This window comes from Microcaecilia unicolor, chromosome 10 (genome assembly GCF_901765095.1).
Source record: "Microcaecilia unicolor chromosome 10, aMicUni1.1, whole genome shotgun sequence".
NCBI lineage: Eukaryota > Metazoa > Chordata > Amphibia > Gymnophiona > Siphonopidae > Microcaecilia > Microcaecilia unicolor.
Window position 1 is genome coordinate 11147014 of NC_044040.1, and position 17839 is coordinate 11164852.

At 46.7% G+C, this 17839-nt stretch overlaps 2 protein-coding genes across 2 annotated transcripts in view; one reads left to right on the top strand and one right to left on the bottom strand.

Moving 5' to 3' along the window:
- Window positions 1–13886, top strand: part of LOC115478993 — a 33781-nt gene extending 19895 nt beyond the window's left edge. Inside the window, exons 3-9 of the mRNA XM_030216696.1 lie at window positions 2112–2180; window positions 5430–5624; window positions 7044–7118; window positions 9065–9139; window positions 9744–9818; window positions 11963–12026; window positions 13823–13886. Coding sequence (XP_030072556.1) covers window positions 2112–2180; window positions 5430–5624; window positions 7044–7118; window positions 9065–9139; window positions 9744–9818; window positions 11963–12026; window positions 13823–13886 — 617 coding nt within the window. The remainder of the gene's footprint in view (window positions 1–2111; window positions 2181–5429; window positions 5625–7043; window positions 7119–9064; window positions 9140–9743; window positions 9819–11962; window positions 12027–13822) is intronic.
- Window positions 1–17839, bottom strand: part of RBM17 (RNA binding motif protein 17) — a 241413-nt gene that overhangs the window by 120259 nt on the left and 103315 nt on the right. The gene's annotated exons all lie outside the window — the stretch shown is intronic.

A 17839-nucleotide genomic window follows, 5' to 3' on the forward strand; every position in this document is an offset into this window, starting at 1 on the left:
GGTTCAGGGAGAAATGGGCAGACGTCGGGTCATTTAAAAAAAATACTATATTGTATGTTTGTACAGGGGTAGGGGTGGGGGTGAGAAGGGCCCACCCAGATTAACTCTGGGCCCACCCAAAATGTCAGGTCTGCCTACGCCCCTGCTTGTAACCCTGAGCTTGTCCCTCCACTGCACCCAAGTACAAAGCTTATATTGTGAGGCCACTAGGGACAGAGAAAATGTCTGACTGCAATTTGCAAACTCTTTTGATTGTACCACAGAAAGGTAGTATGTCAAGAATCTCATAAATCTGAAGCCAGCAGGGCCAGTTTTAGACATGGTGGGGCCCAGGGCAGAAATTAAGGAGGGGGGGGGCCCTGATTCCCCCTCCCCTGATCTCCCCACACGTATCGCTACCAAAGAAGAATGGGTGCACTGCTTTTGTGGTACGCTTGACTTTTCTGAGGTTTTATTCCTCCCGCAAGAAAAAGTTGACATTGAAGAAATGCAAAAGATTAATAATTATGAGATCACTAGTAAAAAAGCCCCGTTTCTGATGCAAATGAAACGGGGGCTAGCAATGTTTTCTTCTGTGTGCATGTGGGACTGTGTGTGTCCCTGCCCTCTGGCCTCTCTCCCCTCCCCCCTCTGAGTCCTTCACTGTTACAGAGCCAGCGATTTGATTTCGTGCTCTGCTGTTTTCCTTCACTGACTGTGTTACAGAGAGGGCGGGGCAGACACTCATAGGGAAACCGGATATCTCGCCCCCTTCACACTTCCGGATGGAGGCTTCATAGAACGTTGGTGTTGCTTTTTATATAGAGAGACTAGTAAAAAAGCCCCGTTTCTGATGCAAATGAAACGGGGGCTAGCAATGTTTTCTTCTGTGTGCATGTGGGAGTGTGTGTGTCCCTGCCCTCTGGCCTCTCTCCCCTCCCCCCTCTGAGTCCTTCACTGTTACAGAGCCAGCGATTTGATTTGATTTCGTGCTCTGCTGTTTTCCTTCACTGACTGTGTTACAGAGAGGGCGGGGCAGACACTCATAGGGAAACCGGATATCTCGCCCCCTTCACACTTCCGGCTGGAGGCTTCATAGAACGTTGGTGTTGCCTTTTATATAGAGAGATTAATAATGAAATATAAAATGTTGATATGATTATAATTTGAGCGTACTGTTAAAATTTTGGGGAGTCACTTAGTTATATTTTGGTCAAGTTGACTATCCATACTTTCCATATTTTTGGAACTATTGTTGCACTAGAAATTTCTTGTCCCATAAAATTATCACTGTCCCTCAACAGGCCATAGACTCAATTGAAATCAAACCTACCCTGCATAAAATCATTACTTTCGCTCAACTGAGATCAAACCTACCAGCATAAAATTATCACTGTCACTCATAAGTATTGCCATACTGGGACAGACCGAGCCCAGATCACAAGTACCTGGCAAGATCCCCAAAAAGTACAATACAGGTCCATCAAGCCAAGCATCCTGTTTCCAACAGTGGCCAATCCAGGTCACAAGTACCTGGCAAGATCCCCAAAACGTACAATACATTTTATGCTGTACACAGAACTCAACTGAGATCAAACTTACGTAAAAATCATCACTTTCACTCAACAGGTCATAGACTCAGTTGAGATCAGACCTATCCGCATTAAAATCATCACTTCCACTCAACAGGCCACTCAGAGCCACCTGCCATCAAAACAGAGGGAAAAACCAAGACATTACCCGCACCACGCCTCTTAGGCCGTTGAGGAGCTCTCAAGGGGATGCAACTGAAGCTTTTCGAGTTAAAGCATGCAGTGGAGAGGTCTTTGGAGAAGACCGATTGTGTGAGGTGGTGACTTGCCTTATGAGGGTGAATTAAGAGGCGTGGCATTCACTGGTAGCATATTCCATACTAGAATTTGCACAAGCCAGGATAATGAGGTTTAGAAAGGCCACCAGAAATCACCAGAAAGTGGACATGATGATAAAATACTGATTTTAGCACTGAAGTTGTTTTGAAATGCACAATACATTCATGTGCTATTTTTGCTATGAAATAATCACACTTTTAACTGTACTCGCCTTACACAAAGTACCAATGTTAAATTCTATCCTTCTCTCTCTTTTTTCAGGTAACATAACAACTTCAGAAGACAAACAGAATGCAGAAGAAGAAACCAGCAATAGATATAACATCACAGGTAAAAATGTTATGCAAAGGCTTCTGTAAAGTTTATCTGGAGGAAGTGTGGTCCGTTAAAACAGGAGGATTCCTGAGACTCAAAGTCAAACCTTGCTCTGCCTCATCACCAACGGTATCTCCATACGTCTCAGCTTACCCAAACACAAGCGGAGGTCAAAGTAGTATGTGTATTGCAACACCACATATGTAAATATACAGGATTTCTAGCCGCTCTTCCAATGATGACTTTAACAGACTCGAAATTTCAGGGGAGGATGATGTTAAGATAGAAGGACGAATCAAGACTGGGGGGGGGGGGGCAGGACGGTGTCTGTCCCCAGTTCTAGTCATCCTCTGCCTCGTTCCCCTACACTTTGCTCTCTCTCTTCACCACCCCTCCCTGATGCCCTCTGAAATATACCCACCCACCCTAGCCTCAGTCCATAGGAACATAAGATGTACCATACCAAGACAGACCAGCCCTGTATCCCTTCTCCAACGGTACATAACCAATCAAAATCAAAACATAATTTAATAAAAACACCAAAACATAATAAATTTACTTCTTATAGGTCCTTTCCAGGGATAAGTATTGGCTCTCTTAAGAGTTTTTTTATGGGCTTCCCTACAGGAACTTATCCAAGCCTCCTTTGAACCCTGCTGTGTGGGTCACCTTGACCACATCAACAAGCAAAAGAGTCTATTTGTTAATTACAGTATGGGAAAAAAAACTTTGTATGCTTTGTTTAGAGTATTCTCTTGTTTTTTTTTATTTTTTTATTTGTGTTATTTAAACGTCTTAACAACTGGCCTAGTGGTTAGGGTGGTGGACTTTGTTCCTGGGGAACTGAGTTCGATTCCCACTTCAGGCACAGGCAGCTCCTTGTGACTCTGGGCAAGTCACTTAACCCTCCATTGCCCCATGTAAACCGCATTGAGCCTGCCATGAGTGGGAAAGCATGGGGGGAGGTACAAATGTAACAAAAATAAAATAGATACTATTGGAGATTCTACATGGAATGTTGCTACTATTGGAGATTCTACATGGAATGTTGCTATTCCTCTAGCAACATTCCATGTAGAAGGCTGCGCAGGCTTCTGTTTCTGTGAGTCTGACGTCCTGCACGTACGTGCAGGACGTCAGACTCACAGAAGCAGAAGCCTGCGCGGCCACATTGGTGATCTGCAAGGGCCGACTTCTACATGGAATGTTGCTAGTGGAATAGCAACATTCCATGTAGAATCTCAAATAGTAGCAACAGTGGAGTAGTGGCCTAGTGGTTAGGGTGGTGGACTTTGGTCCTGAGGAACCGAGTTCAATTCCCACCTCAGGCACAGGCAGCTCCTTGTGACTCTGGGCAAGTCACTTAACCCTCCACTGCCCCATGTAAGCCGCATTGAGCCTGCCATGAGTGGGAAAGCGCAGGGTACAAATGTAACTAAAATAAAATAAATTTAACCATTCCACCCCACTCATAATTTTATAAACTTCTATCATATCCCCTCTTGGTTGCCTTTTCTTCAAACTGAAAGGCTCTCATGTCTTTAGCTTCTCTTCATAAAGAAGGTGGTCTGTCCTCCCTACCATTTTCATCACCCTTGTACATAAGTAATGCCATACTGGGACAGACCGAAGGTCCATCAAGCCCAGCATCCTGTTTCCAACCGTGGCCGATCCAGGTCACAAATACCTGGCAAGATCCCCAAAAACGTACAATACCTTTTATGCTGCTTATACTAAAAACAAGCAGTGGATTTTCACCAAGTCCATTTTAATAATGGTCTGTGGACTTTTCCTTTAGGAAGCCATCCAGACCTTTTTTAAAGCCCGCTAAGCTAACTGCTTTTACTACATTCTCTGGCAATGAGTTTAATTACACATTGAGAGAAGAAATATTTTCTCTGATTCGTTTTTAATTTACTACTTTGTAGCTTCATTGTGTGCCCCCTAGTCCTAGTATTTTCAGAAAGAGTAAACAAACAATTCATGTCTACCTATTCCACTCCACTCATTATTTTATAGATCTCTATCATATCTCCCCTCAGCTGTCTTTTCTCCAAGTTGAAGAGCCCTAGCCGCTTTAGCCATTCCTCATAGTGGATTGTCTAATGCAGATTTCAGTTTAATTGAGGACTGTATTTTGTGTAACTATTCTATAATATGCATGCAATTATGAGAGACACCAATGCCTCGTCGTGCCCTGCTCGCATAAATGCCCCCTTGTATGCTATCCAGGCGCATCTGGTTATTGCGTAACTGGTTTGACCATAAGTAGAGGCTCACTATAATATATTTGCGTGACAACAATATTGGATTGAGTGACTCCTGACACAGGCATCACCGCTGAAACACGGCCATGTCGAGTCTGCTTTTGAGTTTGAATATTTTTTATGCCTCCAGCATTTGTAGTTGAGTGAAAGTACCTTGTGTTTTTTTTGTTGGTATCAATAAACTTTTCAAAAACATAGGATTCTTTGCCTTAGTTCATTGGAAAATATCTCCTCATTATTCTGCCCTGCCCCCCCCCCCCCCCCAAAAAAAAAGACGTGGATCTTTTCCTTCTTTATAAATGTACCACCATGATCAAAAGATAAACACCTTTGAAATGGATAAGCGATACTGACACTTTGTGGCCACTGATGGTACTGCATCCTCTTGTGTCTACTAGACAAAAGAGTGTTATTTGCGTGCAGTAGAGATTCATTATACACTAATTTCTTTCATGTATATTGATCTTGATAATCTGACTAGGTGTAGGGTAAATAGTACAGCACTGGGGAGTCCAGGGGCGTAGCCAGACCTCGGCGGGAGGGGGGTCCAGAGCCCAAGGTGGGGGGCACATTTTAGCCCACCTCCCCCAGTCGCCGACCCCGATCCGCCACTTTCGACCCTCCCTCCCCTGCCGCAGCAAGATACCTTTGCTGGCGGGGACCCCAACCAACTCCAGCCATAGTCTTCTTCAGCGCCGGTCTCCGGTGAATTCGCTGATCTGTGCTGTGAGTCGCGCAAATTAGCGAATGAGCTGGAGACCGGCGTTGATGAAGATTAAGGCTTGCAGGGGTTGGGGACCCCCGCCAGCAAAGGTACCTTGCGGCGGTGGCAGGTCGAAAGTAGAGGGGGCCAGGACTAAATCTGTGGGGGCCCATGCCCCCACCTAGCTACGCCCCTGCTGGGGACCACTGTTCTTATGTGAAAGGGATTCTACAGCATCTTGATTAATGATAAGCCAGTCACTGTAATAGAATTGCTGTTACTTTTTGGTTACAGATTACTGTGGGAGTAAGTCCATCAAGCATGCAAGAGTAAATATAATCGCGGGAAAATATCCCCCAGGACAGGAACTGCTTTATGTGTGTAAGCATGGATGTAAATCAAGCCCCCAGTGCTCAGGGACCATCAGGTGTATCCAGGAGAAAGGAATGACCCTCTGGGAAAAACCAAGCAGAGAATGTGTGGATAGTGGTAAGTATGGGAGAGATGGACCTATCTCACTAGTCATCTGGATAACAAGGGCTACAGAATCAGTGGTGAATTTCACCCAGGTCGCCAACCTTTCGGAACTTGCTTGCTTTTCCCCATTGCAACTCAAGTAGAAGGGGGTGGGAGAGGATGCACTGGACAGGGCTGGGCACCGCCATTTTCGAGGCGGCGCTGATGGAAGAGGAAGGAGGCCACCTCCCTCCTCCAACTGAAGGTAGGGGTGGGGAAGGGCCGCTAAACCACCAGGTGTGTGTGTGTGGGGGGGGGGGGGGGATTGACCTGCGGTCTACTACTGGGCCACCAGGGACATCTGAGGAGATGCTGGGGGGTTAGGAGGGGCTGAAGACCCACCAGATCTCCAGCCCTCCCTGAACCTGTGTTCGGGGGGGGGGGGTTGGGTGGATGAGAGCTCCGCCGGACCTCCAGCCCCCTGTTGCTGGGGGAGGGGGTTGGGTCGGGGTTCCTATGGGGGTGCTGCTGCATTGGGGGGAACGGCCAGCTAGCATGCATTTGAATGCTGGACAGGGCTCACCATTCTTCCTCAATGGTCTGCAAACCCTAACGCCAGCTCTGAGCTGGCCTAGGGTTTGCCGTGGCCAGCAAGCCAATCTTTGGCGGCATGGTCACTGATCATTCAGGCTGAATAGGTTTAGCATGCATTTGCATGCTACTTGCGCTAAAAGCCCTGTTTTGCATGCTAGTTGCGTTCAGAGCCCACGAGCACGTTGTTGCACGCACTTGGGGGCTCTGATCATGGGGCGGTAGCCAGGGGCATAGCCAGGTGGGGCCACGGGAGCATGGGACCCCACAGATTTAGCCCCTACCCCCTCTACTTTTGACCCCCCCTCCCCCCCCCCCCCCCCGCTGCCGCCAGGTACCTTTGCTGACGGGGGTCCCCAACCCCCACCAGCTAAAGTCTTTTTCAGCACCGGTCTCTGGCGCCTTCGCTGATCTGTTTCTGACTCCTGACGTCCTGCGTGCACGTCCTGTATGTAGCCCTGTGCAGGACGTCAGGAGTCAGAAACAGATCAGCGAAGGCGCCGGAGACCGGCGCTGAAGAACACTTCGTCTAGCGACGGCCCCTGGCAACGGCAGCAACGGGGGAGGATCGGCGGCAGGAGGGGGGTCGGCGGCTGGGGGAGGCGGGGTAAACTGTGCCCCCCTCCCTCGGGCTCTGAACCCCCCCTCCCTCCGAGGTCTGGCTACGCCCCTGGCAGTAGCAAACACAGGTGCTAGTATGGCGCTAACAGCCTCCAGCACCTGCGCTTGCTTCCGATCATCATCGGCTCACTAGTGCTTTTCACTCTCGGGACTTCTAGTTGCCCCAATCTCCTCCGTCTAAATAGTCTCAAGTGTAGTTATAGTATTATAGCTAAAGTGTGATCTTTCTTTCTTTCCCAGGACCTGAAGACCCCAGCCCTTCACCGAAGACCCCCTCTCCTGATCTCGTGCCACGGGTCACGTTGATTACTGCAGGTATGGGGGAAGGGTTCTTTGTAAATGATTTTAGGTTTCTCTTAATTTTAAGAAGGGTATCTTACACTCTGGCATCAGACCCTGAACAAAGGCCAGAAGAACTGGCCCCCCAATGTTCACAGGAATTTAAGCGGGCATGAGAGGCTTCTGCCCGCTAAAATCCCCTGGAGTGACCTAACCCCCGATATTCAGCGGCACTAAACCGCTGAATATCGCCTCTAACCAGCCTCAGAGAAAGTGGGCAGGTTAGGGGTGGTACTGGGGGCGGTGTTTGGGAAAGGGGCCCGGGGTTATGCGGGTGCCAGCAATATTCAGTCCCACCGCCTGCACTGCCAAGCAGCCTAATTTAACCTTTTACTAAGGGGTGCCTAAAAGTGGCCTGCGCTGGTGTAGGCACGTTGTTTTGGACGCACACATATCCATTTGCTCAGCGTGCCTGGAAAAGAGGCGCTTTTTTGTGCTGGAAAATGGACGTGCAGCAAAATTAAAACCAGCACGCGTCCATTTTCGGGCTGAGACCTTAACTACCAGGTCTCACACGCTAATCGGGTGGTAAGCGGCCAGCGCGCACGAACTGCCGATTATCGCTGGGTATGCGCCACGTGGTAGAAAAGAGCAAAAATATTTTCTACTGCGTGTTTTGGGCGTGTGTCAAAAATGGAATTACCGCCCGGGGAACGCGATAGCTAGGCAGTAGTCATCATCTTACCTCATCGGGGTTACGGCGGCGGCAGCGGTGAAAAGAGTGCAGGCTTGGCGCTTAGTTCAGTCTTCCCGGGACCAGAGTTGAGAGAGAGAGAAGGGAAGACTGAACTAAGCGCCAAGCCTGCACGCTTTTCACCGCTGCTGCCGCAGTAACCCCGACGAGATACAATGATGACTTTTCAAATTCGCAGGGAGGGGGCCTGGAAGGGAGGGAGGGAGAAGGGACGAAGGGAACTTCCGGTGGGTGAAATATTAGGGGTGCTCGAGCACCCACAGCACCCACGGAGTCTGCGCCTATGCGTCTCAGTAGTGGCTGAACTCTGAGCTTGTGAGAATTTATTCCCTCTATTTCTTGAGCATTAATTGTTACTGGAACACACTTTTGTCAGAAAGTATTTACAGTAAGGTTCACTGAGTAGCCCCTGACGCAGCCCTGCTGGGTGCAACGCAGCCTGTGTCGGGCAGTATACTCTATATGCGTTTTTATTAATAAAGCTTGTTTACATTTACCACTGATCTGCTTCGTTGTTTTTTTTTACCTTTGAGTTTGTGGATCGTTTGCCTTGCCGTTTCCTTGGATTCTAGAATTTAGAACATAATAGAGTTACCATACTGGGTCAGACCAATGGGCCATCTATTCCAGTATCCTGTTTTCCAAACAGTGGCCAAGCCAGGTCACAAGTACCTGGCGGTTAGCGTATCTGGGTTAAAAAAAAAAAGGTTTGGACAAGTTCCTGGAAGAAAAGTCCATAGTCTGTTATTGAAATGGACATGAGGGAAGCCACTGCTTGTCCTGGAGTTGGTAGCATGGAATGTTGCTACTAATTGGGTTTCTGCCAGGTACTTGTGAGCTGAACTGGCCACTGTTGGAGGCAGATACTGGGCTATTCTTATTTTCTTATACATGTGTAGTATTGCATCGTACCTTATGCAAAGAGTTTATCTTGTTGGGCAGCTGGATAAGGTGTAAAGGTCTTTTTTCGTTGTCATCTACCATGTTGCTATGTTAAAGAAGAACAGCAAGATTACATCTCCTCCAGGTCCTGGGGCAAAATCCAGGATTGGATGATCAGGGTAAGGTGACATTATTAATTGGTCTTTTCTATCCAGGGGCTCACTAGTGAGGTGCAAAAGATCTCCAGGAAGCTCCCCAGGTCACATTCAAATGTAAAACAGGATAAAACTGAGCTGAGGAGCTATATCGTATTATAACTAAAGTGTGACCTTTCTGTCTTTCCCAGGACCTGAAGACCCCAGCCCTTCACTGAAGACCCCTTCATCTGATCTTGTGCCTCGGGTCACGTTTATTACTGCAGGTATGAGGGAAGGGTTCTTTGTAAATGATTTTAGGTTTCTCTTAATTTTAAGAAGGGTATCTTACACTCTGGCATCAGACCCTGAACAAAGGCCAGAAGAACTGCCCCCCCCCCCCCCCCCCCGATGTTCACAGGAATTTAAGCGGACACGAGAGGCTTCTGCCCGCTAAAATCCCCTGGGGTGACCTAACCCCCGATATTCAGCGGCACTAAACCGCTGAATATCGCCTCTAACCAGCCTCAGAGAAAGTGGGCAGGTTAGGGGTGGTACTGGGGGCGGTGTTTGGGAAAGGGGCCCGGGGTTATGCGGGTGCCAGCAATATTCAGTCCCACTGCCTGCACTGCCAAGCAGCCTAATTTAACCTTTTACTAAGGGGTGCCTAAAAGTGGCCTGCACTGGAGTAGGCACGTTGTTTTGGACGCACGCATATCCATTTGCTCAGCGTGCCTGGAAAAGAGGCGCTTTTTTTGTGCTGGAAAATGGTGAGGTGCAAAAGATCTCCAGGAAGCTCCCCAGGTCACATTCAAATGTAAAACAGGATAAAACTGAGCTGAGAAGCTATATAGTATTATAACTAAAGTGTGACCTTTCTGTCTTTCCCAGGACCTGAAAAACCCAGCCCTTCACTGAAGACCCCTTCCTCTGATCTTGTGCCCTGGGTCACGTTTATTGCTGCAGGTATGGGAGAGTTTAGGTTTCTCTTCAGTTCATGAAGGGTATCTTACACTCTGGCTTCAGACCCTGACCAAGGGCAGAAAAACTGAGTTTTTGGTAGAGTCTGAGGTTAACATGGACAGACAATTATTATACTGTTGTCCACCCAGCTGCCTGTCTGTCTCTTTTTTAATGCCCCTCTTTTCTTCCCCATGATGAAAGAGAAAGAAAAGGGAGACTGGTTGGGGAGGGGGAAAGATGGATGAGAGAAAGAGAGACACTTCTGCAGACTAAGCTTGAAACCTGAGAGAGACATTGCTGGGGATGAGAAGTTGAAAAAGACTGTTAAAATTAGAATGAGATATGGGAGGTGACATGTGTTTTCCATGTTTACTGACCTGGCGTAGAAAATTAGGTTTTGGTCTCTGAAAGCTAGTCAAAAAAATTTATTTTTCTTTTCTTTATATTTATTAACTCTTTAAAGTGGATTAACATGGCTCCCGTGTCACTTCATCCTAAATTAAAAATAAAATTCTTTTTTCTACTTTTGCTGTCTGGCCATTTTTCTAATTGTCTCTGGTTACTGCTTTCCTGTCTTCTTTTAACTCTTTCCAAGGGTCTCCCGTCCATATGTCTTTTTTTCTCTCCTTCTGTCTTCTTCACCTCTTCCATCAGTTTTCCATCTCTTTCCCTCCAATTCTCCTTTCTCTTATTCCCCAGTTTTTCCACTAATCTTTCCTCTCTACCCCTCCCATCCAGCATCTTCTCGGTCTCTCACTCTTCCACCACCATCCAGCATCACCTCTCATCTCTCTCTTCCCCCTGCCAGCTAGCATCCTCTCTCTTGTCTCTCTCTTCCCTTCCCTTCCACCATCCAGTATCTCTTCTCTGTCTCGGTCTCTTTCCCTTATCCCCACCATCCAGCATTGCCCCATCTGTCTCTCCCCACATCTCTCATTGCCCAAGGTCCATTCAGTCCTAGCTATGCTACTGGTACAACTAGAAGTTTCCAAGTTTATTAAAATCTTAATACACGCCCAATGAGGAAGCCTTTCAGGATGGTTTACAAAAGTTAATTCAAATTTTAAAAAAAGAAAAGAAAAGGCAGAAAAGAACTATACATCCTTAGAGAGGAAATAAAAGAGAAAAGGGTTCCACACGACAGATCCCTACATTTCAAACCCAGATGTCTGCAAAGTGAAAGGCCTTCAATCCTGATTTAAACCTATCAAACAAACTTTCTAAATGAAGAAGGTGTTAGGGGAGGGAATTCCACAAAGAGGGGGCCATCACACTAAAAATTATGTGTCCTAACGAAACCAATTGTCCACCTCCCCTTCTTGGCCGCATTGATGGAGTCAGTGGTCTCATAACTTCAAGACTACTTAGAATCAAATACGTAATTTGGCTTCAGGAATCAATCTAGCTTCAGGCATGGTTTCAGCGGAGAAACCATTTTGGTAGTGTTAAATCACCTTCACCTGATGGTAGATAAAAGAGGGGTTAGTTTCTGTATTAACGTTGTATATCACTCTTTCCTGTTGGCCTGGGGGCACTAGGGGAACTGTGATATGTTTTGTGTCCTTTTTCTCTGAGAAGATGAAAATGGGACAGTAAGTTTCAGATTAATGGACTTTTCCATGTGGAGTCCCATAGGGGTCCTGCTCTCTCTTATTCTTTCAAATGTGCTTATGCAGTCACCTGGACACTGTCTCCCAATGCGAGCTGCTTACTTCCTTACTGGTACCATGGAAAACAAGTATTTCACATTTGCTCACCAAAAATCTGATAACCTAAGAAGTATTATCACCAAGAAAGAGAGGCCATGGAAAAAGTGATTTAAGGAGCTAAGGCAGGGCTTTCCAAACATGTCCAGGGGACTCACAGCCAGCTGGGCTTGTAGAATATGCACAGGAAATATCCATGAGAACAAAATCTCCATACACGGGTGACAAATCTTTCAAGGGAAGTAGACAGAAGATTGCACATCTATCTCCTGTCATGTATCTAAGACGCACACAGTGGAAACCAGCCCAACACACAGTAGCGGGCTAGGTAGGGAAGAGGAAAGGTCGCAAGGTCACCAGGAGAGTGGTGGATGCTACTCACAGCAGCATGGTAAAGAGAAAGCATCTTGTCACGTTTGTCTTCTGTTTCCTTCCTTCTAGCTTCAAGTGCTGTTGCCCTGGTTATTGGCATCCTACTGGTTTGGATCCTGTGCGGAAAACAGCAGTGAGTAGCTGTGAAACCATAGTCACAATTGGATAGAAATGCACAAGCATTGCATCAAAACAAATATTGTAGAAAATGCCGTCACCCACTTTGCCTGATAGACAAGCACACTAAGGGCCTTATTCTATAAAGGTTATGCTCCTAACTTTACGCTCTTAAATTTACACTCCTAAATTATGAGTGTAATCTATGCTCCTAAATTCACGCTCCTAAAATTTACACTCATAAATTTATGCTCCTAAATTACGAGTGTAATCTATGCCCCTAAATTCACTCTCCTAAAATTTACACTCTTAAATTTATGCTCCTAAATTACGAGTGTAATCTAGGCTCCTAAATTTACGCTGCTAAAATATACACTCTTAAATTTATGCTCCTAAATTACGAGTGTAATCTATGCTCCTAAATTTATGCTGCTAAAATTTACACTCTTAAATTTATGCTCCTAAATTACGAGCGTAATCTATGCTCCTAAATTCACGCTCCTAAAATTTACACTCTTAAATTTATGCTCCTAAATTACGAGTGTAATCTATGCCCCTAAATTCACTCTCCTAAAATTTACACTCTTAAATTTATGCTCCTAAATTACGAGTGTAATCTAGGCTCCTAAATTTACGCTGCTAAAATATACACTCTTAAATTTATGCTCCTAAATTTACGCTCTTAAATTTACACTCTTAAATTTATGCTCCTAAATTACGAGTGTAATCTACGCTCCTAAATTTATGTTGCTAATTTGGGGCCTATTCTATGCATAAGCATTTATGCTCCTAAATTTATGAGCGTAAATTTAGGAGCACAAATTATACTTATAAATTTAGGAGCATAACCATTATAGAATAAAGCCCTAAAGGGGCAATTGTATAACATAGCACCTCAATTGATGTACCCTAGTGGCATGCACTGGGTGCCAGTTCTATGACATCATCTGGGCACCTACGCGGTCTTAGAATACTTATGCAAACTCGCAATGGTGCACCTATATTTAATCAAAACTGTCAAAAACAGAAGGCAAAATGCTCCACTGGAAGGGAGACACCAAATAGAAAAACAGTAGAGCGATGGAACCTCTCACAGCTGGTGTTCAAAATTGTCTTTATTGGAAACTATAAGAATGACCCGACATGACTCGTGTTTCGGCCTAACCGGCCTGCATCAGGAGTCTAGGAAACTGTCAACCAGTAAATGTTCCTAAATTGGTCATCAACAGAAAAAATCTCCGCTCGATCGTCGCTCCAGAGGATAGATAGTACACAGCGCAATCGGCGCACGATCGTCGCTCCAGAGGATAGATAGTACACAGCACAATCGTCGCACGATCGTCGCTCCAGAGGATAGATAGTACACAGCGTAATCTGCGCACGATCGTCGCTCCAGAGGATAGATAGTACACAGCGCAATCGGCGCACAATCGTCGCTCCAGAGGATAGATAGTACACAGCGCAGATTGCGTATGGCGAAAATCGGGCGGTAACTCTGACTTGATGTGCGTAGGTGATTACCGCACGGTTAACACGAGAGACCTTACCGCTAAGTCAATGGCTGGCGGTAAGGTCTCAGACCCAAAATGGACTCGCGCCAATTTTAAATTTTGCCGCCCGTCCATTTTTGGCAAACATTTTTAAAAGGCATTGTTTTTTACAGGCGCCCTGAAAAATAGATCTGCGCACGCCCAAAACACGCACTACACTAGCGCAGTCCATTTTTCAGTGCACCTTAGTAAAAAGTCCCCTAAATGTGTTCATTTAAGCTTTGCAAGAAGATGCTAACGCACCTTTCATCGTTCACGGCAGGAAGAAGAAACCCTTGAGGGAAAACAGAAGTACGGAGACAGAAAAGATGGTTGGTCTGGCATAACGGGCTGATCCGAGCCGGAGAGAATCAGATATTTCAGTTCTGTTTGCTGGACTGTCAGAGTACAGCTTGTTCCCTGTGTATGTTTACTGGGAAGCGGAACAAGAGCTGTATGTAACAGCACAGGCCAGATGTTATAACATCTGCATTCTGGAAATGGACTGCTCTCAGGGCCATAGGGGAATGTGGGACGAGTGCACTCACGGAGGGTTTATACATCTCATTTCAGCCTGTGGAATTCATTTCACATAGGAATACTTCAGGGTGTGTGTCACGGATGAGGAAATGGCAAAATATTTCTTCCTAGACTCCAGGTGAATATCAGCAGATGTTTGCTGGACAAGCTCCTTGAGACAAAAGATTCAGAGAGCCACTGCTGGCAAAAACACATTGAGAACCAGAGGTGGAAAGTTCAGATTCTGGGTTCCCAAGCACAACTTTTCAGAAGACATCCCCCTCCCCCAACCATGGGCCACCCTTCCCCCTACCCCCTATCCCCACCACTTAGGGGTAAATTGAAGATTGACATCTATCTTTAGGTGACCTAACACGTGGGCACTAGTAGATGATGGCAGAGAAAGACCTGCACGGTCCATCCAGTCTGCCCAACAAGATAAACTCATATGTGCTACTTTATGTCTATACTTGACCTTGATTTGTATCCATCAAATGCGAAGGAGAACTTTGTTGGTAAACCACCTTAAGGGAGCCTCCTTTCATTCATCATAGGCTGAAAAACCTCTAAATACGCAATTTCAAACTTGAACCTGAAATACGACTACAAGGCTGTTGAGGTAAGTGCATCTTAGAACCTTTAAGATATGGATCAATCAGGTTCAAGTTTGAAATTGTATATTTAGAGGTTTTTCAGCCTATGATGAATGAAAGGGGGCTCCCTTAAGTTGGTTCACCAACAAAGGAGTTCTCCTTAGCATTTGAGGCTTTTCCTCGTTTAAATCAATGCATCACGTACACATAGTAATTGGATATCTTTGTATACTTTATCGTTGATAGATATTTGATGATAATCCAAGCCCTAATTTGACATTTAGAGTTATCTTTACTTGTATCCACCATTTTCAGGGCACAGACCATAGAAGTCTGCCCAGCACTGTCCTTGTTCTCCAACTACTGAAGTTGTCATCGAAGCCCCTTTCCACCCATTCAAACCTGTCAAGCCACGATCAGGGCACAGACTGTAAAAGTCTGCCCGACACTGGCTTTGCTTCCCAATTACTGGTGCTGACATCTAATTGGTTCCACACCTTCTATACAGGATTCCTTTGTGCTCATCCCATGCATTTTTGAATTCCGTTACCATTTTCAACTCCACCACCTCCCGCGGGAGGGCGTTCCACATGTCCACCACCCTCTCCGTGAAAAAGTACTTCCCGACATTATTCCTGAGTTGGCCCCCATGCAACCTCAATTCATGTCCTCTAGGTCTACCACCTTCCCGTCTCTGGAAAAGGTTCGTTTGTAGATTAATACCTTTCAAATATTTGAATGTCTATCATATCACCCCAGTCTCTCCTTTCCTCCAGGGTATACACGTTCAGATCCTTAAGGGGGCTAGGAAGCAGTGCAAGAACCCCATTAGAGGGGAGTACAGTGTATGCTGTGCTCTGCCTCGATCCCTAGGGTTGCCAACTACATTTAGATTCACCTGACAGGGTTGATGCAGTCCTGGGCTTACCACATTGCATGCAGGGACTTGTGGTTCTGATTTCCCCCATTGGATCCCCTAAGAAAAGCAAGGCTACAAGTCCTTGCATGCATTAGGGTAAGCCCAGGACTGCATCAACCCTGTCGGGAGAATCTGGATCAAGTTGGCAACCCTTTCAGGCTTATTTTCGAAAGAGAAGGGCGCCCATCTTCCGACACAAATCGGGAGATGAGCGTCCTTCTCTCAGGGTCGCCCAAATCGGCATAATCGAAAGCCGATTTTGGGCGCCCTCAACTGCTTTCCGTCGCGGGGATGACCAAAGATCCCGGGGGCGTGTCGGCAGCGTAGCGAAGGCAGGACAGGGGCGTGATTAAGAGATGGGCCTAGTGGTTAGGGTGGTGGACTTTGGTCCTGGGGAACTGAGTTCAATTCCCACTTCAGGCACAGGCAGCTCCTTGTGACTCTGGGCAAGTCACTTAACCCTCCATTGCCCCATGTAAGCCGCATTGAGCCTGCCATGAGTGGGAAAGCGCGGGGTACAAATGTAACAAAAATAAAATAGATACTATTGGAGATTCTACATGGAATGTTGCTACTCTTTGAGATTCTACATGTAGAAGCCTGCCCTTGCAGATCAGCAACGCGTCCGCGCAGGCTTCTCTTTCTTTGAGTCTGACTCACAGAAACAGAAGCCTGCGTGGCCACATTGAGTGGCCTAGTGGTTAGAGTCCTGGGGAACTGAGTTCAATTCCCACTTCATGCACAGGCAGCTCCTTGTGAATCTGGGCAAGTCACTTAACCCTCCATTGCCCCATGTAAGCCGCATTGAGCCTGCCATGAGTGGGAAAGCGCGGGGTACAAATGTAACAAAAATAAAATAGATACTATTGGAGATTCTACATGGAATGTTGCTACTCTTTGAGATTCTACATGTAGAAGCCTGCCCTTGCAGATCAGCAACGCGTCCGCGCAGGCTTCTCTTTCTTTGAGTCTGACTCACAGAAACAGAAGCCTGCGTGGCCACATTGAGTGGCCTAGTGGTTAGAGTCCTGGGGAACTGAGTTCAATTCCCACTTCATGCACAGGCAGCTCCTTGTGAATCTGGGCAAGTCACTTAACCCTCCATTGCCCCATGTAAGCCGCATTGAGCCTGCCATGAGTGGGAAAGCACAGGGTACAAATGTAATAAAAATAATGGAAAAAAGGGCGCCCCTGACGAGCACTTGTCCGACTTTACTTGGTCCATTTTTTCTTGCGACCAAACCTCAAAAGGGTACCCGAACTGACCAGATGACCACCGTAGGGAATCGGGGATGACCTCCCCTTACTCCCCCCAGTGGTCACCAACTCCCTCCCACCCTAAAAAAAAAACTTACATTTTTTTTTTTTTGCCAGCCTCAAATGTCATACCCAGTTCCATGACAGCAGTATGCAGGTCCCTGGAGCAGTTTTAGTGGGTGCAGTGCACTTCAGGCAGGCGGACCCAGGCCCATCCCCCCCTCCCACCTGTTACACATGTGGTGGTAAATGTGAGCCCTTCAAAACCCACCAGAAACCCACTGTACCCACATGTAGGGGGCCCCCCTTCACCCGTAAGGGCTACGGTAGTGGTGTACAGTTGTGGGGAGTGGGGTTTGGGGGGGGGTTGGGGGGCTCAGCACACAAGGTAAGGGAGCCTGGTTGGTGTCCTGGCATGTCAGGGGGACCAGTGCACTACAAATGCTGGCTCCTCCCACGATCAAATGGCTTGCATTTGGTAGTTTCTGAGATGGGCGTCCTTGGTTTCCATTATCGCTGAAAACCAGGGACGACCATCTCTAAGGACGACCAAAATGTTGAGATTTGGGCGTCCCCGACCATATTATTGAAATGAAAGATGGACGCCCATCTTGTTTCGATAATACGGGTTTCCCCGCCCCTTCACAGAGCCGTCCTGCGAGGACAGCCCCAGGAAAACTTGGGCGCCTCGTTCGATTATGCCCCTCCACAGGTCCCTTCTTGAAAGGGTCACCCTCACACTGTGGGGCTGCTAAGGTGGTATTTATGTCACTGTTGTGAACCGTGGCAGCTAAAGCCAAAACCAGAGAACATGTAAATGGCACCTAACCCTTCCAAAATTTATCTCAGCCCAACAGCCCTTCCTAGCTCCAGTTTCTTCTAATTGGATCCAGGTCCTGTTTCTCCTGAACTACAATTCCCAGCTGCATCTTCTCCTCCCTTCTCTATCTTAAAGTGGCAATATTTCTTGTTTCTCAGCTCACCTTCATAATCCCATATGGACTTTCCATTA